Below are 27809 nucleotides of genomic sequence, written 5' to 3' on the forward strand. Positions count from 1 at the left end.
GAAAATCGGGCAAGATGTAAAACATGCGGCTCATTCGCTACCACCCTCAGTGATAAAAGTTAAAATGAATCCCATATATATTCCATACTTTCATAACATTAAAACTTTTTCCCTCTTAAACTTAAAAAAGAAGGAAAGATTTACATTTATGCAGTGTCTTTCACGACCTCAGCGTGATAAACACTATATAAATGTAAGTCTGACATTTAGATTTACATTTATATAGTTCCAAAGTGCTTTACAGTCAATGAAGTACTTTTGAAGTGTAGTCACTATTGTAGTTAGTGTAATTAATATGGAATGATAAGAAATCCCCATACTGCTATTAAATGGACAATTAGTAGATGTTTGACACTCATAAATTGATTTGTGTCCACCTTTTTCTGACACCAGGCCTTTGATTAATGATTTGATTACATCTCATTCTTGACTGTAGCACTCCTCAGATGCCAAGGCTATCATTTAAGACTTTTTTTCGCTGAAGTTATATGGTATTGCTCACTTTTAACTTGATCAAACCCTAGTTTTGAATACAGTGAAACCTGTAAATTAGGGACACCCAAGGGACTTGCATCGTGTCCTTTATTTGCATGAGTCCCTACTTTCAAAATGGTCGTTGTATGTACGGTAAATTATTTGGGACTGTCAATGAGTGTCCCCTTTTTGAAGGTGTCCCTTTGTAAAGGTTTCACTGAAGGTACATATTAATGAAGGCGGAGAATAATTATGATGTGGTGACGCATAAAAAGAAATCAAAATAGAAGAGCTCTTGTCATCTCAAACATGGAAGATCTCCTCTTATTGAACCTGAATGAACCAGCTCTTCCTTTCCAGGATCCAACACACATCAGATCCTGGCTCCAAAAGCATGAGATGTCAAAAGACACATGCTCAAGGCTTTGTGACAGCCATCTACCGATGAAGATCACCTCTATTAAAATAGCAATGGACTGTTGTGGGAATGTGTTAAACTTTATTCCGCTAATGTGACAAAAAATAATTTCTAGGCTTTGATCTCAAATCAAACCACTGATATATAATAGGCTGGTATATTTAAAAAAAAGCTATTTACTACAATCACTGCCACAGAGCCTTGTAATCTTCATCAGTTGGTATTGGAATTTCGTAGACGTTCTACTTCATTCTACAGATGGACACAGGGACAAAAGGAATCTAAACTGTATGAAATCAGTGTCATGGCAATGCCCTATAGGTCTCCCAGCAGACTCTGCCTTAAATTTGTTTCCAGCCACACTTCAAGTGAAGAATCGGTGCTAGAGTGTTGTAGCCCTTTCTCTGCCCACACTCGATTCAAATGCAGATCCACCAAGAATACAGGATCACTTAGTTTGCTCTTCAGATTAGCTTGTGCATAATCAATATAAGTGGACAAATGTTTGATTGTAATCTAGAATAGTGTTCAGCCAAAAGTTTAAATGAGAAGAACCTACAGGCAATCAAAATGTCTGCAAAATTGCCAAGACAAAATAAATTGCATTATACTTCCAGGCTATTAAGACCAATGCCAAAAAGCAACATTGAAGAGAATTATTGTAGCATGAAAGTAACCAATCTGCAACAGTTTCTTCTCAAAATAATTTGATTTTAGAATAAATTTTAATGAACAGTTTGATTCAATAGTCAATATGTAGTGTGGTTTTCTAACAAAGACATAGGGGTCAATTTTTGGATGGCCAAGCGGGTGTGTTCGTGGCAGGGGGGCTCCTAAAATTGGGGATTCCCGGAGCGAATCCGGAGCCCGGCTCCAACCCGCCCGCTTCCGGGTTCCCTAATGACGCGAATCGGTGCGCGCGCAGCCCCCGCATGCGGGACTCCCACCGGCAATCAAAGCCGGCGGGATCCCACTCAAGATCATTATCTGGGTACTTGAGGTCGTTTACAGACTTCATTAGTTGGAGATTTTAGGAGGATTCGGATTTTGGACTGCCCAGAGCGTGTTTCCCATGCTGGGGGAAACACTCCCTGTTTAAACAGACGTGTTGCAGCCAGCAGCCAGTGGCAGCTGCAAAGGTCCATTCAACAGGTGCGGGGTAAACCCTCATTCATTGCAGCAGAGCACTCTCTCACCTCAGACAAAGTTTTGCCTGCCACACCATTGTCTCCACACTCCAAATTATTAAATCATACCCTGCTGTCCAAACACATTTACCTATTTTGCGGACCCCCACACACACTCACCGTCAGGATGGGGGAGGGGGTTCCATTGCTGCATTCATCACTCCATTGGAGGACGAGCAACAGCACCAGCCTCAGCAACAGCCTCACCAGGCATGCCGTCCACCTCCGCCACATGGAGCTACACAACACAGTGCTGCGCAACAGGCACCTACACAAAGTAATCGTGCAAATACACATACTCACACTGTAGGGTGACCCGATGGGGGGCATCAGAGGTGTTCATGGAGAACCTCGTGAAAGGGCCTTATTGCACAAGCCAGTCAAGAATGGCCAAGACGTAGCAGTAGTGGTTACAATATAATATGTAATGTGAGTTGATCTGAAATCAAATATAAGTAAAAACCATGACAAACCCTCAAATACCCTTGCGCATCCCCTTCATGCTTACGACACATTTGCCTTACACTTCCTACTACACATACGTGATGCATGGCCTGTGGCTGCAGCACAGGTAGTGGCAGGTTGGGTGAGGCTGACCGTGAAAGAGATGCATCAGAGAGTGAGTATGAGACAGAGCCATGACATTGTATGAGGATTGAGTTGAGTGGTAGTGGTGGGATGAGTACTGGGGAGGTGAGGAAGTGCAGGTAAGATGAGGATGAGGTTTGAGTGGGTGTGAGGAGTGATGTGATAGAGTAGTATTGGCAGTGCAGAAGGAGGTGTGGGGTGGGGGCGATAACGTGGCAGACGGAGTGTAGGTGAATGAGTAAGAGTACTCACTTCGGCTGACCTGGTTAGGTCATTGAAGCGCCTCCTGCATTGTATGCAGGTGCATGATACATTGGTGATGCTGGTGATCTCCTCTGCCACCTCAGGCCAGGCCTTCATAGTGGCAGAGGCAGGCCCGCTTCCTCCCGTCTGCCGGGTGGAAGATCTCCCTCCTCCTCCTCCTCCTCCTCACCCCATTCAGTAAGACCTGGAGTGAGGCATATTAAACCTGGGAGCAGCCTTCCCCCTGGTCTGCTCCATGCTGTAATTTTGCCTATTTTCTGCAGCATCAGTCAGTGGAGGACTGCCTCTTTAAATAGAGCTCCTCCAGCTGACAGCCTATGATGCGGGTGCACAGTCCGCCTGCTGCGCAGCTTTCCAGCGCGAAATCTGGAAGCCAAGATAAGTGGCATCAATTTACTTACGATCACGTGCCAAACCCACCGATTTCACTGGGCGTGTTACCCACGCGCCCAGTCGACCCCCTGCTGCCAACCCGCCTCCCTCCTAATATCGGGCCCATAGTAGTTGACATCAGTATGAAGTGGGTGTCATTTTCAGTAATAAGACAAATTAAACATAATTTTCATGTATTGCCTCAAACAAGATCATAATTGATTTTTTATATACATCAGACTTTATCCGTTTTGGCCAGCTTATATCAACATTTCCAGCTAAAGTATAGGCCAGGTCAGATAAAGAGTTAAGTTTCCTGTACTCTGCTTTAACCCCAATCTCAGAAGAGCACGTAGTTATAATATACTATTTAGTATGGTTGTTAAGAACCTGGTAAATGCTGGCTTCAGTAGGGTGGACCATTTAGAAATGTATACAATATATAGTAGATTTTAAATTCCAAACATGGAGCTCACATACACGCTGTGAGTGCATATTGGGAATTCAGGTCAAAGCACATATTGGGAATTCGGATGCAGAGGTCAGTCAGCACTTTCCATCCATGAAAATTGACAGCCTGCCCAGCGGGCAAAAGTGCAGACAAGAGGCAGGAGGCCACAATCGGGGACCCGTGGACTGCCCCCGGCAGTCAGTGGAGAGGAATGTTCAGGGCCAAGGTCAGGGGAGGAGGGGATGGGGGCGTAGCGTTTCAGTGATTGGGGCTGTGATTGGGAGGGAGGTGTGGCTGAGAGGTTGGGGCCACGATCAGGTGGGGGGGGGTCGTTCCGCGATTAGGGTTGGGGGGAGTTAGCCGCACGCAAGGGAGGCCCAAGACTTCCTTGTGAGGCCCAGAGGAGAACGCCGGTCTCTCCTGGCCCATAAGAAAACCTGAAAAATAAATTTAAAACTTACCTTCTAAACACCTTCTGGCCCAGGATCCGGCTCCCCGCAGGTTTTGCCCGACAGCGGAGCCGACACTGCCCCTTGCTCAGATCAGGTCCTGATTACATCATCAGACCAGATTTACATATTTAAAACAGGACCCCGCTTCCTTCCTGCGAGTGTCCTGCTCGCCTGTTCGAAAGAGCAGGTTAATATCGAGACACGGAGGAAAGGAAGCAGGATTGGTGGGAATAATTGACTCCTGTTATTTTAACTGCCACCCCCCTACTCAGTTTCTGTCAGGTGAGGGCAGTTAAAATTGGAGCCATTGGTGTCTGGTTCCACATGTACGCTGACGACACCCAGCTCTACCTCTCCACCACTCTCGTGACCCCTCAACTGCCTCTGTGTTGTCAGGCTGCATCTCTGACATCCAGTCCTGGACGCACCACAATTTCCCCCAGTTGGAAAGAACAAAGCCATTGTCTTCGGGCCCCACCATAAACTCCATACCCTCGCCTCCATTTCCATCCCCCTCCCTGACCACTGTCTCAGGGAGAAGCTGACTGTTCACAACCTCGGCATCCTATTTGATCCCGGACACAGCCTCTGACTCCATATCCTCTCCATCACAAAGATCGCCTACTTTCATCTCTGTAACATTGCCTGTCTCCGCCCCCTACCTCAGCCATCTGCTGCCAAAATCCTCATCCATGATTTTGTCACCACCAGATTCGACATATTTCACAGTAACATGATTAAATTTATCCACTGAGTTGCCTTTTATGACTTTCAATGCCTTCATTAAAGTTTTTACCTGTAGGTTTTAGCCTCTCCCAAAAGCTTGGGCTTGGAGTTGATATTTTTGCCTAGAACCGTGACTCTGGGAGTTCGATTTGGATTGTGTGGTCTGAGTATGTGCTGTGTGCCTAATTTCCCAGGATGCAGTTGTGCAGATGTTGTGTCAGATATACTGATAGATTTTGTTTAGCTTTTAGCACCTTCTACTCCGTAGCAATTCTGTGGTTAGAATCTGGAATGCAGTGCCCGAGGCGGGGGGTGGAGGCAGATTCAATCATGGCCTTCAGAAAGGAACTGCATAAGTACTTGAAAGGAAAAAATTTGCAGGGCTGCGGGGAAAGGGTGGGGGAGTGGGACTAGCTGGATTGCTCTTGCATTCAGCCGGCGTGGACTCGATGGGCTGAATGGCCTCCTTCCGTGCTGTAACCTTTCTATGACTCTATGATTCAAATGAATGGGGGCAGGAAGTTAAGCCATGTGAACAGATTAAGTGACTTCGCAAAATTGTGGCAGCAACAACTTGCATTTATATAGCGCCTTTAACATAGTAAAACGTCCCAAGGCACTTCACAGGAGGGTTATTAAACAAAATTTAACACCGAGCCACATAGGAGGTATTAAGACAGGTGACCAAACCTGTGACAGGTGTTCAAAGAGGTAGGTTTTAAGAAGCGTCTTAAAGGAGGAGAGAGAGGTAAAGAGGCAAAGAGGTTTGGGGAGAGTATTCCACAGCTTAGGGCCTAGACAGCTGAGGGACAGCAGCCAATGGTGGAGCGATTAAAATCGGCGATGCGCAAAAGGCAAGAATTGGAAGAGCGCAGAGATCTCGGAGGGCTGTAGGGCTGGAAGAGGTTACAGAGATAGAGAGGGGCGAGATCATGGAGGGATTTGAAAACAAGGATAAGAATTTTAAAATCGAGGCGTTCCCGGGCTGGGAGCCAATGTAGGTCAGTGAGCACAGGGGTGGTGGGAGAACAGGACTTGGTGCGAGTTTTGGATGGGCTCAAGTTTACGGAGGGTGGAAGATGGGAGGCCAGTCAGGAGGGCAGATGGGGTTCAATGTGAGGTTTCCACTTTGGAACATTTTAAACCTAAGAAAGACAAACTGGAATATTTTCTTAATGGTGAGAGACTGAGAGCAAAGGGATTTGGGTGTCCACGTAAACAAGGTACAAAAAGTAATCAAAAAGGCTAATGGAATGTTGACCTTTATCTCAAGGAGGTTGAAATTCAAAAGTAAAGAAGTGATGCTTCAATTTTACAGAGCCTTAGTCAGACCCCATCTGCAGTATTGCATTCAGTTTTGGGCACCAAACTTCAGGAAAGATATGTTGGCCTTGTAGGGGTTACAGTGCAGATTCACCAGAATGATAGCAGGGCTAAAAGGGTTAAATTATGAGGACAAATTGCATTAACTAGTTATGTATTCCCTTGAGTTTAGAGGGTTCATGGGTGATGTAATTAAGGTGTTTTAAATGATAAGGGTTGTGATAGTGTAGGTATAAAGAAATTATATCCTCTGCTGGGGGAATCCAAAACAAGTGGACATAATATTAAAATCACAGCTTGGCCTTTTAGGAGTGAAATCAGAAAACACTTTTACACACAAAGAGTAGTGGAAATTTGGAACACTTGCCCAAAAAGCTGTGGATGCTGGGTCAATTGAAATCTTCAAGACTGAGATTGATAGATTTTTGTTGGGCAAGGATATCAAGGGATATGGAGCCAAGGTGGGTAAATGTAGGTTAAAATCAGCCATGATTTAATAGAATGGCGGAACAGGCTTGAGGGACTAAATGGCCTACTCCACAAGAAATTTCAAAATCTTTGAATTAAAATTTATATTGAGTGTTTTTAAAAAACAGAGCCGTAAGTGATAGAGAGAGAATAGATAGTATTCTGCTTACACACCTGTTGTAGCTTTTGTTTTGTATTCTATACACTTCAGAAAATGTATTAAGCTGAGGGAATCTTTATGTTAATGTGAGTTCTGTTTTCAAAAAATAGTAACCAGGTTGAATCTTGAAGCTAACTAACTAGCTTACCTGTGTTTTTTTGACTGTTGGAAAAAAACCAATGCCAATTATTACTTACATCTGTGTGATAGAGAAATGGGTGAAAAAGTAGTGAGCCTTTCTTTATTTGATGTTACTTAAATTTAAAAAAAACACCAACTGAATTTTGAAGCCACCTAAACACCTCATCTCTGTTTAGTTGACTGTTATTAGAGATCAAATGCTAACTGCCTATGAAATAGAGATTTTTTATTTCTAAGAGAGAAAGACATAAATATAAAGAAATTAGTAAAAGCAGTTTCTTTCCTCATTCTGATTTGATTTCTTTTTTTAAAAGACATCAATTTTAACTCTTCTTTGAGGGAAACAGATAGGAAGAGAAGGTAAGAGGAGGGAACCTGTTTAAGTGTGAAGGAGCATATGAACTCTTGCCACCCGTCCTTGGAGAGAGTGAGTGGAAGCAGAGGAAAAGTGGATGAAGAGTTAACTGAGTGACCGCATACCAAGGAGAGAGCAAGATGCAGGGTTCAGCAGGTGGTTCGAAGGGGAAGAGGTTAGGTAATAATGGGACTGAGGGGATGGTAGGATAGGGAAGGGGTAGTGGGAAGGTAAGGAGGTAGGAGACATGATGGGAGTGAGGGTTTTGGAGAAGTACAAGTGATTGGGGTAGGGGATAGGAAGTTAACCACTAAGACTCACATTTTCTCCACAACCATCTGCCATAAAACGCAGGCTTCAGTCATTGTGACACCTTTCCCTGTCTCCACACCGCCCAAAAGGAAAGAAGAAAAAGAAAGAAGCAAAATGAAGAGTTGCGGTGAGAGAAGCAGAAGAGACTGAAGCAGAAGAGGAGAGATGGAAAAACAAACAGTTACACAAAGACAGCAGAGACGAATAAGAAAGTAACCATATTCTCTGACTTACCATGCCCATTGCCATAAGAGATTGACTGCTATATATATCAAATCTGTGAGCAATATCACTGTATGAAAAGTATTGTCTGTTGGATATGGTATACAGCCTCACGACCCAAAATCATGACTTATTTGTCACTCATGGGTTATTCAGACATGCTCACTCGCTATATAAAATCTCACAGACCACAGGCAATGTGTGTGTATATAAAATCACACAGGCCACAGGCAATGTGTATGTACATAAATCATCACGGCCATGTACTCTGAAACATATGTTTGTTTGAATACACTACATAAATTTGCATTTTGATTTTCCTGTATTGTACTGTTTTTTCCAGGAGAAAACATGCAATATTGATGGGCTCTGTTATGGTGCAGGAGATCCAAATCCAACTAGCCCTTGCCTTTTGTGCAGACCAGATATATCCAAGTTGGAGTGGTCTATTAATGAAAGTAAGTTAATTCATATTCTATCATCTCTGGTTGATTGTTGAGATATGTAATAACAGTTGCTTCATCTGCTGCTTCATCAATGACCTTCCCTCCATCATAAGGTCAGAAATGGGGATGTTCGCTGACGATTACACAGTGTTCAGTTCCATTTGCAACCCCTCAAATAATGAAGCAGTCCGAGCCCGCATGCAGCAAGACTTGGACAACACCCAGGCTTGGGCTCATAAGTGGCAAGTAACATTCGCACCAGACAAGTGCCAGACAATGACCATCTCCAACAAGAGAGAGTCAAACCACCTCCCCTTGACATTCAACGGCATTACCATCGCCGAATCCCCCACCATCAATATCCTGGGGGTCACCACTAACCAGAAACTTAACTGGACCAGCCATATAAATACTGTGGCTACAAGAGCAGGTCAGAGGCTGGGTATTCTGCAGCGAGTGACTCACCTCCTGACTCCCCAAAGCCTTTCCACCATCTACAAGGCACAAGTCAGGAGTGTAATGGAATACACACCACTTGCCTGGATGAGTGCAGCTCCAACAACACTCAAGAAGCTCGACACCATCTAGGACAAAGCAGCCCGCTTGATTGGTACCCCATCCACCACCCTAAATATTCACTCCCTTCACCACTGGAGCACTATGGCTGCAGCGTGTACCATCCACAGGATGCACTGCAGCAACTCGCCAAGGCTTCTTCGACAGCACCTCCCAAACCCGCGACCTCTACCACCTAGAAGGACAAGAGCAGCAGGTACATGGGAACAACAGCACCTGCATGTTCCCCTCCAAGTCACACACCATCCCGACTTGGAAATATATCGCCGTTCCTTCATTGTCACTGGGTCAAAATCCTGGAACTCCCTTCCTAACAGCACTGTGGGAGAACCTTCACCACACGGACTGCAGCGTTTCAAGAAGGCGGCTCACCATCCCCTTCTCGAGGGCAATTAGGGATGGGCAATAAATGCTGGCCTTGCCAACGACACCCACATCCCATGAACGAATAAAAAAAAGTATTTGAATTTACCTATGTTCTTGTGAGGCCAGAGACCACCAAGTCTATTGTCACTGTTACTGTAACACCTATGTCAGTCATGAGTTTTACTCCTCATTGGCTGAAGCCTGATATAAGCAAAAAATGGTAATAGATCACGTGAATTTTAGTAAAATAGATAAACAGAGAGGTGAGGATTTTCCATGGGCTTGGAGTGGGAATTTCCCAAAATGCGCTCCCACCATGCATTAGGAGCACTGAAGCATAAAGTCCCATCTTGGTTCTATGTTTAAAAAATGAAAAGTCTGTTAAAGATAATAAAAATTATTCAAATCACTAATTCTTGGCACATTATTGCGCTGGGCAGGAGTCTGCAGGCATGCAGCTCGTTGGGAGATAATGTGGCCAGGCCCGTGAAATGGACGGCCTTCCTCTAGCTGGCCTGTGTGTCCGCCACCGGCCACCTGAAAGTTCAAGTTTACCCTGTAGCATCCGGTAGATTATTTTGCTATTTGTTTCTGTATGAAGTAAAATGATCACTTATTTTTGCAGATAACCAACCTCCAATATTTCAAGCTTCACAAGATAGACTGCAGACCTTTACTGGTGAAAATTTTGTGTACCAGTTCATGGCTTCTGACCCAGAAGGATCTGCTGTTGTTTTTAACATAGATACTGGCCCCCAGGATGCTAGCCTTTCTCCAGCAGGACTTCTTATTTGGAAGGTCTCTTTACAGGAATCACAGGAGTTCACTTTCTCTGTGACAGATGACTGTAATGCTGAAACCAAAGTGTCAGTAGAGGTAAGGGACATCATATGGGAGAAGTGTAAACTTCTGTAAGACTTTGTACAAAAGAACATTTTGTGCTTGTTTATATGAGGACAAACTTTTTTACGCAGCGAGTGGTTAAGATCTGGAATGCACTGCCTGAGGGGGTGGTGGAGGCAGACTCAATCATGGCTTTCAAAGGGAATTGGATAACAAATTGAAGGGAAAAAATTTGGAGGGCTATGGGGAAAGGGCAGGGGAGTGGGACTAGCTGGATTGCTCTTGCAGAGAGCCGGCTTGACTCGATGGGCTGAATGGCCTTCTTCCATGCTGTAACCATTCTATGATTCTATGATGAGGGAGAAATTACCATTTTCCAATCATGAAAAAGGTACAGTTTTTTTTGGAAGGGGTGAATTTTCATGCTAATGAAGAAAATCCTTGTTGGGGAATGGCATATTTTCCAAATTCTGGCACTCTATGTCAGCTAGGTCAAGTATAACATGGTAATAATCTTTCTTAATGTTAACTCATAAAACATCAGTAAAGCCCTTTTTTGGAAGCAGAAATAAGCATTAACATTGTGAAACACAACCAACAGTTCTCCTTTATCATAATTTATTTATACAGCATTATATGTTTCTTTTGTCAAACTATGGGGTCAATTTTCGGATGACCCAACGGGTGCATTCATGAGGGGGGGGGGCTCCTAAAATTGGAGATTCCCGGAGCGGGTCCAGAGCCCGGCTCCAACCCGCCTGCTTCCGGGTTCCCCAATGGCGCGAATCGGTGCGCAGCCCCCGCATGTGGGACTCCCATCAGCAATCAAAGCCGGCGGGATCCCACTTAAGATCATTATCTGGGTACTTGAGGTCGTTTACAGACCTCATTAGTTGGAGATTTTAGGAGGATTCGGATTTTGGACTACCCAGAGCGTGTTTCCCATGCTGGGGGACACACTCCTTGTTTAAACAGACGTGTTGCAGCTAGCAGCCAGTGGCAGCTGCAAAGGTCCATTCAACAGGTGCGGGGTAAACCCTCATTCATTGCAGCAGAGCACTCTGTCACCTCAAACAAAGTTTTGCCTGCCACACCGTTGTCTCCACACTCCAAATTATTAAATCATACCCTAAACTCTGCTGTCCAAACACATTTAACTACTTTGTGGACCCCCTCACACTTACCGTCAGGATTGGGGTGGGGGGGGGCGTCCATTGCTGCATTCATCACTCCATTGGAGGACAAGCAACATCACCAGCCTTGCCAGGCATGCCATCCACCTCCGCCACATGGAGCTACACAACACAGTGCTGCGCAACAGGCACCTGCACAAAGTAGTCGTGCAACTACATATACACCCACGTAAGGTGACTCAATGGGGGGCATCAAGGGTATTCATGGAGAACCTCATGAAAGGGCATTATTGCACAAGCCAGTCAAGAAAGGCCAGGACGTGGCAGTAGTGGTGACAATATAATATGTAATGTGAGTTGATCAGAAATCAAATATAAGTAAAAACCATGACAAACCCTCAAACATCCTTGTGCATCCCCTTCATGCTCACAACACATTTGCCCGACGCTTCCTACTAAATATACGTAATGCATGTCCTGCGGCTGCAGCACAGGTAGTGGCAGCTTGGGTGAGGCCGACCATAAAAGAAATTCATCAGAGGGTGAGTATGAGATAGAGCCATGAGATTGTATGAGGATTGGGTTGAGTGGTAGTGGCGGGATGAGTACTGGTGAGGTGAGTAAATGCAGATAAGATGAAGATGAGCTTTGAGTGGGTGTGAGGGGTGATGTGACAGAGTAGTGTTGGCAGTGCAGAAGGAGATGTGGGGTGGGGGTGGTGATGTGGTAGACGGAGTGTAGGGGAATGAGTAAGTGTACTCACTTCGGCTGACCTACTTAGGTCATTGAAGTGCCTCCTGCACTGTATGCAGTTGCGTGATATGTTGGGCTGGTGACCTCCTCTGCCACCTCGAGCCAGGGCTTCTTGGTGGCAGAGGCAGGCCGCTTCCTCCCGCCCGCCGGGGAGAAGATCTCGGTCCTTCCCCTCCTCCTCACCCCATCCAATGATACGTGGAATGAGGCATCCTTAAACATGGGAGCAGCCTTCCCCCTTCCCCATGCTGTAATGTTGCCTATTCTCTTCAAAGTTCTTGAATATGTCTTTGCCATCCAACAACACACTCAAGTCTCTCGCTGGCCCCTGTTCTAGTATATCTAAGCCATTTCCCAACATCCTACAGCACCAAGACTGCTCAAAGTTGTAAATAAAGTCCTTGTGTGACTACAATCATGATTTACTGTCCCTCTTTGTCCTCCTTGATCTATCTACTGCCTTCAACATTGTAGACCACTCTCCTCTCCTCATAGAATCATAGAAGTTTACAACATGGAAACAGGCCCTTCGGCCCAACATGTCCATGTCGTCCAGTTTATACCATTAAGCTAGTCCCAATTGCCTGCACTTGGCCCATATCCCTCTATATCCATCTTGCCCATGTAACTGTCCAAATGCTTTTTAAAAGACAAAATTATACCCGCCTCTACTACTGCCTCTGGCAGCTCGTTCCAGACACTCACCACCCTTTGAGTGAAAAAATTGCCCCTCTGGACCCTTTTGTATCTCTCCCCTCTCACCTTAAATCTATGCCCCCTCGTTATAGACTCCCCTACCTTTGGGAAAAGATTTTGACTATCTACCTTATCTATGCCCCTCATTATTTTATAGACTTCTATAAGATCACCCCTTAACCTCCTACTCTCCAGGGAAAAAAGTCTCAGTCTATCCAACCTCTCCCTATAAGTCAAACCATCAAGTCCCAGTAGCATCCTAGTAAATCTTTTCTGCACTCTTTCTCGTTTAATAATATCCTTTCTATAATAGGGTGACCAGAACTGTACACAGTATTCCAAGTGTGGCCTTACTAATGTCTTGTACAACTTCAACAAGACATCCCAACTCCTGTATTCAATGTTCTGACCAATGAAACCAAGCATGCTGAATGCCTTCTTCACCACCCTATCCACCTGTGACTCCACTTTCAAGGAGCTATGAACCTGTACTCCTAGATCTCTTTGTTCTATAACTCTCCCCAATGCCTTACCATTAACGGAGTAGGTCCTGGCCCGATTCGATCTACCAAAATGCATCACCTCACATTTATCTAAATTAAACTCCATCTGCTATTCATCGGCCCACTGGCCCAATTTATCAAGATCCCGTTGCAATCTTAGATAACCTTCTTCACTGTCCACAATGCCACCAATCTTGGTGTCATCTGCAAACTTACTAACCATGCCTCCTAAATTCTCATCCAAATCATTAATATAAATAACAAATAACAGCGGACCCAGCACCGATCCCTGAGGCACACCGCTGGTCACAGGCCTCCAGTTTGAAAAACAACCCTCTACAACCACCCTCTGTCTTCTGTCATCAGTCCAATTTTGTATCCAATTGGCTACCTCACCTTAGATCCCGTGAGATTTAACGTTATGTAACAACCTACCATGCGGTACCTTGTCAAAGGCTTTGCTAAAGTCCATGTAGACCACGTCTACTGCACAGCCCTCATCTATCTTCTTGGTTACCCCTTCAAAAAACTCAATCAAATTCGTGAGACATGATTTTCCTCTCACAAAACCACGCTGACTGTTCCTAATCAGTCCCTGCCTCTCCAAATGCCTGTAAATCCTGTCCCTCAGAATACCCTCTAACAACTTACCTACTACAGATGTCAGGCTCACCGGTCTGTAGTTCCCAGGCTTTTCCCTGCCGCCCTTCTTAAACAAAGGCACAAGATTGGTGGAACCCCAAGAGAAATGATGTAAGTGCCTCAAGCCAGCCATAGATGCTTGTTTCATTGAAGTTTCGGTCAAAGTTACAGCAAGAGATTGGAGGAACCCCATGGAAATTCAGGGCCTAGGTGTATGTGTGTCAGGGTTTGACTATACCAGTGATTGTTTTATCATTCAGATTTTTCTTGTGCTAAAACAATCACTGGCTGATAACATTTTAAACAACAACTTGCATTTATAAAGCACCTATAATGTAGGAAGACATCCCAAAACACATGGATCTCGTAGGTGACAGCATGTTCAAGGGCTTTGGAGAAGAAAGATTGGAGATGGGCCGGTATTTTGCAAGGACAGAGGCGTTGAGTGTGGGTTTTTTGAGAAGTGGGGATGATCACAGCGGTTTTGAAAGGGAGGAGAACCATACCGAGAAGAGGGACCCAGCAAGCATGCATGCATTCTCATTTAAATTTAATTAGGAGAAAGAGTCAACAGATTTTCTTATTTACACATATGCAGTTGGAGCGAAATTGGCTTGTATGATGCCCGTTCTGTAGGTGCCACGTGGAATCCCAAGCCCCGAAAATGGCGTCCGAGATGCGCGCGCACATGAAGTGTACAGGACGCCATCTTGGTAAAGGTGGTTGTGCACGCACCTCTAATGACCGCCGGCAGTATGTAAAGTTGGGAGATTATGACGTAAATTAGTGTGTAACACTGATTCGAAGCAGCCAGCAACATTTTGGAACTCCACACTTGAGCCAACACCCTTGCCTTAACCTCGCACAACTGAACACAACGTTAAACGGCATGGAGGACCACCTACCAGCGCTATTTAAAGGGATCGTGCGGGGGTTACACGTTAGTTGCTAGATTAGTTATTCTGGCTGCTGGTGCAATTGTGCGTGTTTGTGGAAGTTTCCTATATTTAGAGAAAGTTGTAATATTCTATAGACAGTGGTCTGGCTGGTCTTGCAGTACTGTTAGTGGCATTTCAAATAGTGTGCTGACCAAAGTTGCTTCCAGACATGGGTGGCCTGGGCTTCCTCTGGGAATTGAACATGACTGGGAGCATGCAGAGAGGCCACGCAGAGTAGGACATGCTGACAGAAGAGGGAGGAGGAGGAGGAGGAGGAGGAAGAAGCAGGGAGGCAACAAGGTGGACAGGTCCTGTCTGCCAGGGCTCGGTGTGATCAGATGATTAATGAGCGACACATGTAACCTCAATGACATCTTCCCGTTCACCAACAGCCCCACACATCTTGGGCTCGATTTTCGCACCCCCGAGCGGGTATGTTCGCGACGGGGGGGACTGCGAAAATCGGGGATTCCCGGGGCAGGTCTGGAGCCCGGCTCCAACCCGCCCACATCCGGGTTCCCCAATGACGCGGTGACATGCACGCGCAGCCCCTGCATGTGGGATTCCCACTGGCAATTAAAGCCGGCGGGGTGCCACTTAAAGTACTCATTTAAGGTATTTTGGGTCGTTTACTGACCTGATTAACATAACATTTTAGGAGGGGTGGGATTTTTGCAATGAACAGAGACTGTTTCCCGTACTGGGGGAAACACTCCCAGTTCAAATGGACGTGTTGCAGCCATCCGCCTGTGGCAGCTGCAAAGGTCCATTTGACAGGGGTGGGGGGGGGGGGGGTGACCCTCACTCATTGCAGGAGGCCACTCTGTCACTTTGGACAAAGTTTGGCCTCCACCACCCTCCTCCTAACAATAAAAGTCACAAACTTGCACACTTACCCTGGTGTACAGACACATGTATCTACCTTGCGGACCCCCTCAAATGTACATCTTCCGGATGGGGGCCGCCGTAGCTGCAGTCATGACCTCCTCGGAGGACGAACAGCATCACCAGCCTCGCCGGCCACGCCATCCACCTCTGACACGTAGAGCCCCACAACACAGTGCTGAGATACATCCACCTGCACAGCAGGAGGGAGGGCTACCGCAGAGAGAGATGCGTCGCAGAGGGCACTACCCTCACCACAGGGTCCACAGACCGAGGCTCAGCTTCCTGGACCTCTCTGAGCAGCAGTGCACACGGAGGCTCAGAGTCACTCGACATGTAGTCGTGGACATCTGCAGCCTCCTTCATGCCGAGCTGCTCCCGGCTGGCCCGAGCCCCATCTTCTTACCTGTCGCCTTCAAAGTCACCACTGCCCTCAACAACTTCTCCTCCGCATCCTTCCAGGGTGCCACCGGGGACATTGCCGACGTCTCTCAGTCGTCTGCACAAAAGAGCCCTGCAAATACACCTACACCCACTCTGCAGTGACACAATGGGTGACATCAGGTGTGGGTCTTCATTGTGATCCTCAGGAAAGGGCATTATTGCACAAACCAGACAAGATTCGCAAAGACATGGCAGTAGTGGTGCCAATATAATATGTTATGTGAGTTGATCAGAAATTAAATATAAGTAAAAACCATGACAAACCCTCAAACACCCTTGTGCATCCCCTTCATGCTCATGACATGTTTGCCTTACCTTTCCTACTGCACATATGTTATACATGCTCTGTGGCTGCAGAGTGAGGCTGACCGTGAAAGAGATGCATGAGAGGGTGAGTATGAGATAGAGCCATGAGATTGTATGAGGATTGGGTTGAGTGGTAGTGGCGGGATGTGTACTGGCGAGGTGAGTAAGTGCAGGTAAGATGAGGATGAGCTTTGAGTGGGTGTGAGGGATGATGTGATAGAGTAGTGTTGGCAGTGCAGAAGGAGATGTGGGGTGGGGGCGGTGATGTGGCAGAATGAGTAAGTGTACTCACTTTGGCTGACCTACTTAGGTCATTGAAGCGCCTCCTGCACTGTATGCAGGTGCATGATACGTTGGTGGTGCAGGTGACCTCCTCTGCCACCTCGAGCCAGGCCTTCGTGGTGGCAGAGGCAGGCCGCTTCCTCCCGCCCGTGGGGGGGGGGAGGATCTCTGTCCTCCCCCTTCTCCTCACCCCATCCAATAAGACCTGGAGTGGGGCATCCTTAAACCTGGGAGCAGCCTTCCCCCTGGGCTGCTCCATGCTGCAATTTTTCCTATTTCCTGCAGTATCAGTCAGTGGAGGACTACCCCTTTAAATAGAGCTCCTCCAGCTGACATTCTATGCTGCGCAAGCGCAGTCCACCCACTTCGCAGCTTTCCAGCACGAAACCCGGAAGCACAGGTAAGTGGATCCAATTAGCCTGCGATTCCGTGCGGAACACCCCGATTTCACTGGGAGCCTTACCCAAGCGCCCAGTCGACCCCCCGCCGCGAACCCGCCGCCCTCCTAATATCGGGCCCCTTATCTTTCCTCTCTCACATGACCATCAAATCGTCGTCCTTATAATTACACATTGCTTCCTCCTTCAGCTCGTCACAGAAATAAAAACTAGCACCAAATACAAATTCATAACCACATTTATAGATTTATACATGAAACGGTCCAAACAAACTGAGACTATTCACCCTTGTGCATTTTCTCAGTGCATGCCGTTCAGGTGCCTTTACCTTTCCTAGTGACCCTACGCGGTGCATCTCCACTGACTGGAGCATGGGTGGTGGATGGCTGCTGACCTTCAATGGAGGTGAGTGCAAATGACTTTGGAGGACGACCTCAAGCAGCTCTGGGCCTGGGGGGCTCGGCATCAGACTGCACCATCTCCGCCTAAGCTGTAGCAGTCTGGCCTGGCTAGCTGACAGGCAACAACAAGGGCACTGGCGGAATGGCAGGGGTGGGAGCAGGAATGCTGCCATTCTGAGAGAGGACAGCAGGTTCGTCTTCCAAGGCACCACTGCCACTCTCCCAGGATGGTGCCTCAGCTATCCTGGTAATCTGTTGGAGAACAGATTGCCTGATTACTGTGATGCCCTGGAGGTCCCGTTCCACAGTGGAACCCAGCATTCTGATTTTCCAAAGCAGCAGTCAGACCTTGGATGGCAGCTGTTTGTGCTGCAATGGAAGCTGTGACATTGGTCATCAGATGCTGCATCATGGTGGGATCCACAGGTGTGCTGATGGAGGTGACCACCCGTTTCATGTGAAAAAGGATGGGCTCCAAGCTCTGCGCAAAGCCGTCTGCCAAGTTGGAGCTGGACTCCTCCATGCCCTTTGACATTGTGCGCAGACTTTCTGGCAGGTTTTCCAGTGCACCAAGCATTTGGTTGTGTATGCCCATCAGCCTTCATCTGTAGCCTGTCCCATCAACGTCGTCATCTGCCTCCTCTGGCAGCAGAACCAGTGTACGACCTCACTCTCTGGCGAGCTGGCATCTGCGGTTCCCCCTGCCTCGACTCCTGTACACTTGTGCCCGGTGTCTCATCACATGCAGATCCCTCCTCTATCCTAGCCTCTAAACTACACACTGTGTCAGTATCTGAGTTGGTGGCTGCGAGTGTAAGATCGAATGATGGTGTGTCTTCATCATCACTGTGATCTTCCTCTGCCTCCTCTGACGGTGCCAGTTCTAGTTCTTGGGTATCTGAAATGACAAAGTGACACAGGTTGAGTTGTGGCGAGGGGAGAGGAGAAAATACGAAGTGCGTGCTTACACCATCTGCAGCACGTGAGTCAGAAAAGATTGTGGGATGAGGGAGAAGTGGGAAACGAGAAGGAGGAGTAGGTATGCAGAGTCCCTCATCAATACTTCCAGCACCGCCAGTGACCACAGCCTCAGCGACAGCCTGTCCAGTGATGGACAGCACTGTCTCCTCCATGGGGTGAGGACGTGTAGGTGTGCCCGTCCTCCTCCAGTTCTTTCCTGCTGCCTAGTGTTGTGTGCCACCTTCTCCTGCAAGAAAGAGGGGAGTGTGCAGCCAATTAACAGTGCTGGCTGCAAGCATCAACAGGGGGCCCCAATGTTACGTGCTGCCTGCATCGCCATGACCGGGCGTGGGTTAATCGTGCACTGCGATCCCAGCGCCCTATTTCGGGGGTTATCCAATATAACCCTGGTATGTTTAATAATGGTTTACATATGGTTCACATCTTTACAACATGGCATAGTGTTAAATGGCATTTGAATCTGGTATGCCCATTAGCTATGGCAGAATTCTTCAGAATATTTAAATAGAGGTGTGCAGATGGCGCAATGTAAAATTCCAATACAGTATTCTCAAAGAATATGCCAAAGCGTTTGAAATGATGTGTTGAATAGCAGTATTTAATGTTGATTAGATCCCTGAAGGACTGCAGCTATATTTCCATCAAAGTGAAGCCTGGAATAAGGTTCCAATTTTTTTTTTTATTCGTTCACGGGATGTGGGCATCGCTGGCGAGGCCAGCATTTATTGCCCATCCCTAATTGCCCTCGAGAATTTTTTCTTGTGAATTATAATAAAGGTTTTGGTGTTGAGGCATGTTGGTGCACTAATGTGTGTTCTATTGAATTATGGTACATAGTTAGAATCTGCAATTCCCCACACCATTGAGTTCTTCATCTTAGCCACATAAAATTTGGTGGTGCTGATTTTAACGCAAATCAGAGGGAGAATCATTCCTGAGCAGCTCATAGCTGCTGCATTGGTAAAAGCCTGGCGGAGAGTCACTTGCCTGCCTGCCTTCCTGACTGCAGTTGGTACATGGTTCAAGGAGACAAAAGAATAGAGAGAACTTAAAGAAAGTTTTACACTTGCATTTGGAAAAAAATAATAAAAAGTAGAAAAGGAATATGGTTTCACCAATTCGTCAAATTCTGCTTCATAATATTTAGTATCTGAAATTTAACAAGTCAAAATTCTTATGTTTAAATTAAATAATAGAAACTGCGTATGGTGGGTTGCATCATTGCCCAGAACCTTGCTGCCAGATGAGTCTCTTTTATCTAACGGGTTGAAATTACACTATGGCACATTAGTTGAGCATGTTGACATGTTCATATGAAATTCTTTTATCCGTTATTTTAACAAAACTGTTAACCCATTTGTTTTTAAATAGATTAACTCCTCTGCTAAAATAGTGAATAATTTCATCTGAATGTGTTAATGTATTTCTCATGCAGCACAATTTTAACCCACAAATATCTTATTTCTATCAAGATGTGTATAACTACTTAAATCTAGAACACTACCAGCATTTTAATTAAAATTGATTGTAAAAATGTTTGACTTTTTGGCAGCAAAACATTAACTAAATAGAATAGGATAAAAAGGTCTAAATCTGCAAACCTAGGTATAGAACTAAGTAATGTAACCACATCTAATCATGTCACTTCCCATTCCATTTCACGGAAAATATCAGATCCCAATCACTAACAACTGTTCTGTCAATCTTTAAAATAAAGTCTTATTCTGAAAATGTAAAATCCTGCAGGTTGTTTCAGAGCTCTTAGAGGAAATGACAGGATGGTCTTAGTTTCCCCAGAGACACAAACCACAACTACCTACCAACAAGTTGCTATTGAAACACAGGAAGGAAATGGGTTTAATGTTTGTGGAACACATTCCAAGTTCAAACCTGGTCCTAATTTGTTTTTCAATCCAAACATTTTTTTATATGCCAGATTTGTTTCTATATCAATGTCACTGTGTTTTGAATTCTTCTACAACATGTAATACTATAACAACTGGCTAGTTATTAACAGTGTTAGGAAAAGCACTTTCTACTCACCCCCAAAGTCCAAACATTTAGAAGACCAAAGTCTGTACCGACAGGTGACATTTTCATTATTCCACACATGTCTGCCTAGTTGTTTTCTTTAATAACAGGTTCATGATAAAGAAAACAAAGCTAATCCGATCTTGCATGAAAAACGAATTTTCTATCTATATATTTGCACAGCTGGCAGTTTCTCCAGTAATGTCTTGGACTTTAAAAGTTCTTCAAATAAGCAGAAGGTTAAGGTTAAAATAAGAGTAAAAATCAACTTTTGTTAGCAACTGTCAGTCAGTGAGTTTAAGCACCCCAGCATCAGTACCATTACAACCAGGATCAATTTCATGAAAAGTAAATGATAATATTTTCACACACCTCCCTCCCTCTTTCCCCTCTCTTGCCTCTGGTCACTCCGTTTGCAACGCCATAGGCGATCAACGGAAATATATTAAAATACTTACACATATTTCCAATTGACTTCTTCCATTGTAAATTCCTCTGTTCCCATTTATAATGGAAATTACATTTATAAACTTGACAAGTTGTGATTATACCCTGCCACCAGTGAAAGTGCTGCAATGCCAGTACATGTGGGAGGGAGTAATTACAGTTTTTACATAGGCAGTTTCCAATATAAATATGGACATAGGAATTTATAATAGAAATATAAAAATTAGGACAGAATTACATCTACACACCCTGGTTCAATTATATCCCGCCGTCTAACCCAATTTGCCTGAGGACTATATGTGGTCTTGACCTCCCACATGCTATGCCACATATATTCTTATCTTTTATCATCATGTGAAATATAATACTACGTCTGTTTTCTGAATAGGTCAGTGTAAACCCATGCAACTGCTTGAATGGAGGCTCCTGTGTTACAAACATAAACTTTCCTCCGGGGAGTGGAGAGTATCTCTGTATGTGCTCCCTTGGTTTTGAAGGAGATTACTGTGAAGTGAATATTGATGACTGCAAATCCAATCCATGTGGCTTTGGCAGCTGTTTGGATGGAATCAATAGTTATTCATGTAAATGTCAAGAAGGCTTTCAAGGTAAATAATTTGTATGCACTGTTATAGTCACAGAAGGTTTGTATTTTTTAAATGTTTGCCCTCCTCATTCTTATTATTTGTACCTGCTGTATTTGGTTGGACAAATTCCAATCAACAGTGAACCAGTAGAGTGAACCAGTGTTAAATAAAGTTTTGTGTGATTGGTTATTTAGCGTACAGGGAACAATAAGAATGGCTAGCTTTTCCATTGTTTCAGTTCCTATTTTTGGACAGTCATGTTTCTTTCAAAGTTAATCAATACATCACCCAGACATTTGCAGATTAATTTGTCATAATAGTTTTAAAGGAGAAGGAAAGGTTTGTGTGATTATTTACATTTGTTGATAACTTTTAAAATGCTATAGCTCCATATTAAGACAAGGTGATATTCTTGCCTACATCTTTCCAGTGGCTAACCTCAATTTGACCAGGTTAGTGACATACTACTAGGCACTTGAGAAATATGAAAAGAGCAATTTTACAGGTATGTCCTGATTGGCCAGTTTTGTATCATTAAAGCTAGCAGATTTACATTGTATGAAAATTTCAGAAGCAAAATTCTGCAAACCCACCATTTTAATTTGAGTTTATTGTTTTCCACAATAAAACGAAAATTAACCAGTTGCCCATACAAATAATAAAATATATCCCAACAAGATCTATTTGAAAAATGTATTATAAAATTATGAGGAGGCTTGACAGGGTGGACGCTGAGAGATTGTTTCCCCTGGCTAGAGAGTCTAGAACTAGGGGGCATAGTCGCAGGATATGGGGTTGGCCAATCAAGACCAAGATGAGGAGGAATTTCTTCATACAGAGGGTTGTGAATCTTTGGAATTCTCTACCCCAGAGGGCTGTGGATGATGAGTCATTGAATATATTCAAGGCTGAGATGCATAGATTTTTGGACTCTAGGGGAATCAAGGGATATGGAGTTCGGGCGGGAAAGTGGAGTTGAGGTCGAAGATCAGCCATAATCTTATTGAATGGCGGAGCAGGCTCGAGAGGCCGTATGGCCTACTCCAGCTCCTATTTCTTATCTTCTTATCTTCTTATCCCAATAATATCTGCTGCAGCCCAAAATTTCCCTGAAACCAATATGGTAGCGATGAAACTACACTTTCAGACCACCCTGCTCCAGGAATTGAGCCAGATCAAAAACTGAAAAGCCCCTTTGATGCACATTGGAGATGGGGTGTTAAAACATCTGCTCTCCAATGGTAATAAATGTTAGTTTTCCCTAAATGAAAACTTTACAACATTTTATACCCAATGTCAGCATCAATTACTCCTAAATTAGAGTAGCATCTGGGTTTACTAAAATACATTGCTCCAGATGTATTTAAGGGGAAGCTAGATAATTCCATAGGGGAGAAAGGAATTGAAGGGTACCCGGATAGGGCTAGATGAAGTAGGGAGAGAGGAAGCTCGTGTGGAGTATGAACGCTGGCACAGACCAGCTGGGCCGAATGGCCTGTTTCTGTGCTGTAGTTCTGATGTAACTCGATGATGATGTAAGAAAGGAGGTTTGTGTGTTAGAAGGGGAGAATCGACCAATGTCCCCACTCCTGATCACTATCCAGCGACTCCTGCTCGAAGTGTGCCTGAACTTTGTATAAGAACAGGATCAGATTCAACTGTGATGGTATAATAGACTGCTAACAATCACTGTTAACCTCATTCATGAATAATGGGCACTTGGTTGTGATCTGGAACATTCCCAGCACCCGTGGAACTGCATCCCATCAGGGAGTAAATGCCTTCTGGAGAAATGGGGAGGAAAGTTGGTAAGAAACAAAAATAGTACTTTGTGGTATATGTCATTGCTGATATTTAAATATTCCATGTGCTGTATTCTAGGGGTTAGGAATCCATATCAATGTGGCAATTAGGTTCTTGATTTTTTTTTTTCCCCAGGTGCCAACTGTCAAAGTGATGTCAATGAGTGTGAAGCCAACTCATGCTTTCCGACAGTGTCTTGCTATAACACGTTTGGCTCCTATAGGTGTGGTTTATGTGAATTGGAAGGAGATGGGAAAGTGTGCAAACTGAAATGTAAGTAATTTTTTTTTGCTTGCCATGTCTTTCACCATTTACAAATCAACTTGATTTTAAAAATTGCAACCTGTGGGTACTTTTAAGTGTATTTCAGCTACAATTTTGAAGATAGTTTTCTTTCTCTCTTCCTTCTGCTTTGTGAATCACACATATTAAAACAAGAGTGAAAAATCACTAAATCGTTAACAAAATCATGAGTGTTACCAATGTTTCATTTAAAAAGCTGTAAAATCCCTCCAGCTTGTCATTCATTTAAATCTTCATACACAGAGACTAATTGTCTTCTTCAGCAGTTCAGTTACTACTCTTATCCCTGGTTCTAGCTGCAGGTAGAACTACTGATGGGATACCAACAACTACTGCAGCAACTGAGATCTTTGATGAAGACTACACTTCTGAGGATGAAGATGGTGAAAAGGAGGAGGAAGAAGATGAGATACAAGAGGAAGATGGTGAAGATTACATTACTGAAGTAAATGAGATCACAGACACAGTAAAACAGACAAATGAAGATCAGCAGAGCTTTTTCATCACCAGATCTGGCCCTGGCAAGTAATAATCCAAATAATATTACTGTATGTTACCGATAGTGTGCATGAAGTTTATTACTTATCATAAAACTGAGATTAAGCAAGGTACCTTGGGAAGTCCACATGAATTAACCAAAGGGTCATGCATATTAGCATATTTCTAGACCTTTCCAAATGTATAACATAATTTGGTTATCTATTCTGTAAGTGATTCATTTTTGTCATGATTTATTTGTTTAACTTTATTATCAGGGTGTTCCACTAAGATTGTATATTTTGCATCCTGCAGGGTACACATTACTTGGTTTCTTTTTTCCCAATCAACGGGGTAAATTGAAAATCATCCCTTCCCAATTCCACAAAACATTTCTATATGTAGAACACTGGAGTATGTTTACCAGCCGGTAGGATCAATATCACTGATGTGATTTGGGCGGGCAGGGTCCTGGAAATTCAGCAGCACACAATCCCTCCTGGTCCCCACCAGTATCCCATAATTTTCAGGTCAGATTGATCTTGCACATACTTTGAGAGAGCTTAATTTAAATAAGTATCACACATGTAAATGTGAGTGCACATGACTTCCTGTCATTCATGATGGAATTTATTTTAGCCTATCCATCTACAGTGCTGCTTAAAAGAAGTTCCATGCATAAAGAAGTACTTAAAGACCAGAGGCATTTTTTAACGATTATCTTTTCTGCTTTTCAATGGCTTTTTATTGTAGGTTTTTTAAATTGTTATTTTTATGCGCTTTGTCTAATTTTTTTTCTGGGTTCAAAGAACACCAAAAGTCTTTGACGTTTTTTCTCTCAGTTTTTTGGCTTTGAATGGTCAGAATGTTTCTGTAGAAACAAAAAAATCCAAATATTGTTTGCAAAATCCCGTGGAAGCCCACTGTAATTGAAGCATTTGCAAGAGATCACTAGAATAGGAAATGGTAACAGAACAGTGCAAATTTTATTTTTATTCATTCATAGGATATAGATATCACTGGCAAGGCCAACATTTATTATCCATCCCTAATTGCCCTTGAGAAGGTGGTGGTGAGCTGCCTTCTTGAACCACTGCAATCCGTATGGTGAAAGTGCTCCCACGGTGCTGTTAGATAGTGAGTTCCAGGATTTTGACCCAGCAACGATGAAGGAACAGCGATATATTTCCAAGTCAAGATGGTGTGTGACTTGGAAGTGGTGGTGTTCCCATGCGCTGGCTGCCCTTGTCCTTCTAGTTGGTAAAGGTCGCGGGAAGAAGCCTTGGCAAGTTGTTGAAGTGCATCTTGTAGATGGTACACATAATGAGAAGCAGCTATTACAATACAAGCGTTTACTCCAACTTAGGGAGTCGCAAGCTATTTAATACACGCTATACAGTGCTGTGCCAATTGGCAGGACAACTTAAAATTATTGATGAGGATTGCTTTGAAGTCTTTGTATTGCATACATTTTATGGTTGAAGTAATGTATAAAGAAAAAGACATGCCAGGAAGATCAGCAAGCATCAGAGCCATAATGGTCACACCTGCCACTATTCTGCCGACCGTTTCTGCAGGCCCCGACACACCTACCTGAAGATGATTAAGGACACCTGGCTTTGCAGGCTCTGGTTCAGCATCAAGCCAGTTGCACAGCTATGCCATCAACTGCAAGGCCACCTGTAACCAACATCCACATAAGAACAGCATTGTTAGCGATAGGCAAGGTCATCACTACCCGCAACTTTTCTACCTCCACTTTCTTCCAGACTAGCATAGAAATCATCTGAAGTACCAGCTAATTTAATCTATCAAACAGGTGACTGATGCATTGGCTGGTCTGACCAGTATTTTCATCTTTTCTCAGCCATGTTTTTTGCCCCATGCAACCTTTGTAAAGGCTGAAAATTAATTATTTACAGCCTTTGTAAAGGCAGAAATATCAATTTTAATGATTCTAGAGCCCCTGTTAAAGCTGAAAATATGATTACCCCTTAAATGTGACCATTTACCTTTCATTGACTGCATCATTTTAAATTTTACCAGCAGTCCCTTAAGCACTATTGACACACAATTTCCTAAACCCCCACCCCCAGTACTAAACCCAATATGAGCTAGGAGCTCACTATAAATATTTAAGTAGGCCCAATGAGGTTTGGCAGGCTTAAATCCCAATCCACTTTGTTCCCGCCCATTCCATGATTATCATGGTAAATCTACCTCACTATTTTAAATTGAAAAATAACAAAGTACTGGTTGTTCCATAGGTTAGACTCCCACTATTCATAACCTTATATTAATGTTTTTGCATTAAATTCAGATGTGTATGAGCACAAAATTGGCAATATAACTTTGGAGTTGGGTCAGCAATCTGACTCCTAAACCCACTAAAGCAAGTGCTGTTAGACTATCTGGTACAACTTACAGTTTACCAGCAGAATATTGTGCTAAGCAGATACCAATCTAAGGCCAGTTTCTGCAATATAAGGCAGCCACAGTGTAGCTCATAATATATTGCTTTACAAGTTTTATGTACTGTAGGTGCGCATAGTACAGAACATATTGTAAAATTCTAACCCACTGGTAAAAAGCAAACCAACTTTAGTTCCATGAAAATCTCCAACTAAAAACAGCAGTTACTTTCATACTAACTAGTGTAAAAAATATTTCACATATACCTGACACATGAATACAGCCCTCAAACCAATGTTACTTAAGTACTCCAACAATACTACGTCAGTCTGAGCCACTTGTGTATTTACAGATACAGATTCTATGTAATCTCCCATTCTGTCACACACAAACTTATTTGAATTCTTCTGTTCACACATGCACACACAATGTCAGGTATCTTCATTGTTCCACTGTTAATTATTGACAAATTGGAATTGGTTATTCTATTCACTCAGCAGAGGCATCACAAGTAATTGTTTCTGGAGTCTTTTAGATTTTGTGCTCTCTCAACTGCTATTGACCTTACCCATCAATAATGAGAGAAGTAGTAAATTATAAGGTTGCAAAATTGCATCTCTGTTGTCACAAAAACAAGTAATTATCAGCATTGTGTAAACATGACAGCTCTGCCATGCTGAAATTTCACCAAATTCGCTAATTAAAATCACACAGACAACCGAAAATACTATTTTAAGACAGTAATTGGAAAGCGCTGTTAAGTTCCAAACTATTGCAAATAAGCAGATGCACAGAGCTAAACTAGATGAGGTGGGCTTCATCACTATTAATCTGTTGCTTGCAGTGAATATAGGTGACCTACAGAAGGAAACTGACAGTTTGGGAGAGACAACTAGGAGAACTGCCATGAGATTAGTCAGTGGAAGAAAAGTGTAATAATGTAAAATCCGATAAGGAAATACAAATGATAAAAATCAAAAAGGTACACAGCAGTATTTCAAAAATAAATAAAATTGTGATCCAAAAGATGTGTCAATGCAAATACAATTTTGCATAAATCGGAAAACTATCAGGTGCAGACAATAAGACAAAGTAGGGTAGCGGAGAACATGTCCTCCACAATTGATGATAATTAACGACTTTAACACAATTGAGATAAAAGTCCTACACAGCTAAAACAAATCAATTCCCAAGGATGGTTGGTATTTCTAGAAGGCTTCTAAGAAAGACAAAAGATAAAGGG

General features: G+C 43.8%; 1 protein-coding gene across 1 annotated transcript in view; it reads left to right on the forward strand.

The window, feature by feature from the left end:
• The window catches only part of vwde (von Willebrand factor D and EGF domains), a 150805-nt gene that overhangs the window by 63720 nt on the left and 59276 nt on the right, over positions 1–27809 (forward strand). The window contains exons 14-18 of the mRNA XM_067995918.1: positions 8257–8371; positions 9927–10177; positions 21373–21592; positions 23510–23647; positions 23974–24198. Of these exons, the coding sequence (XP_067852019.1) occupies positions 8257–8371; positions 9927–10177; positions 21373–21592; positions 23510–23647; positions 23974–24198 (949 nt within the window). The remainder of the gene's footprint in view (positions 1–8256; positions 8372–9926; positions 10178–21372; positions 21593–23509; positions 23648–23973; positions 24199–27809) is intronic.

The sequence above is a fragment of the Heptranchias perlo genome, chromosome 2 (genome assembly GCF_035084215.1).
Source record: "Heptranchias perlo isolate sHepPer1 chromosome 2, sHepPer1.hap1, whole genome shotgun sequence".
Lineage (NCBI taxonomy): Eukaryota > Metazoa > Chordata > Chondrichthyes > Hexanchiformes > Hexanchidae > Heptranchias > Heptranchias perlo.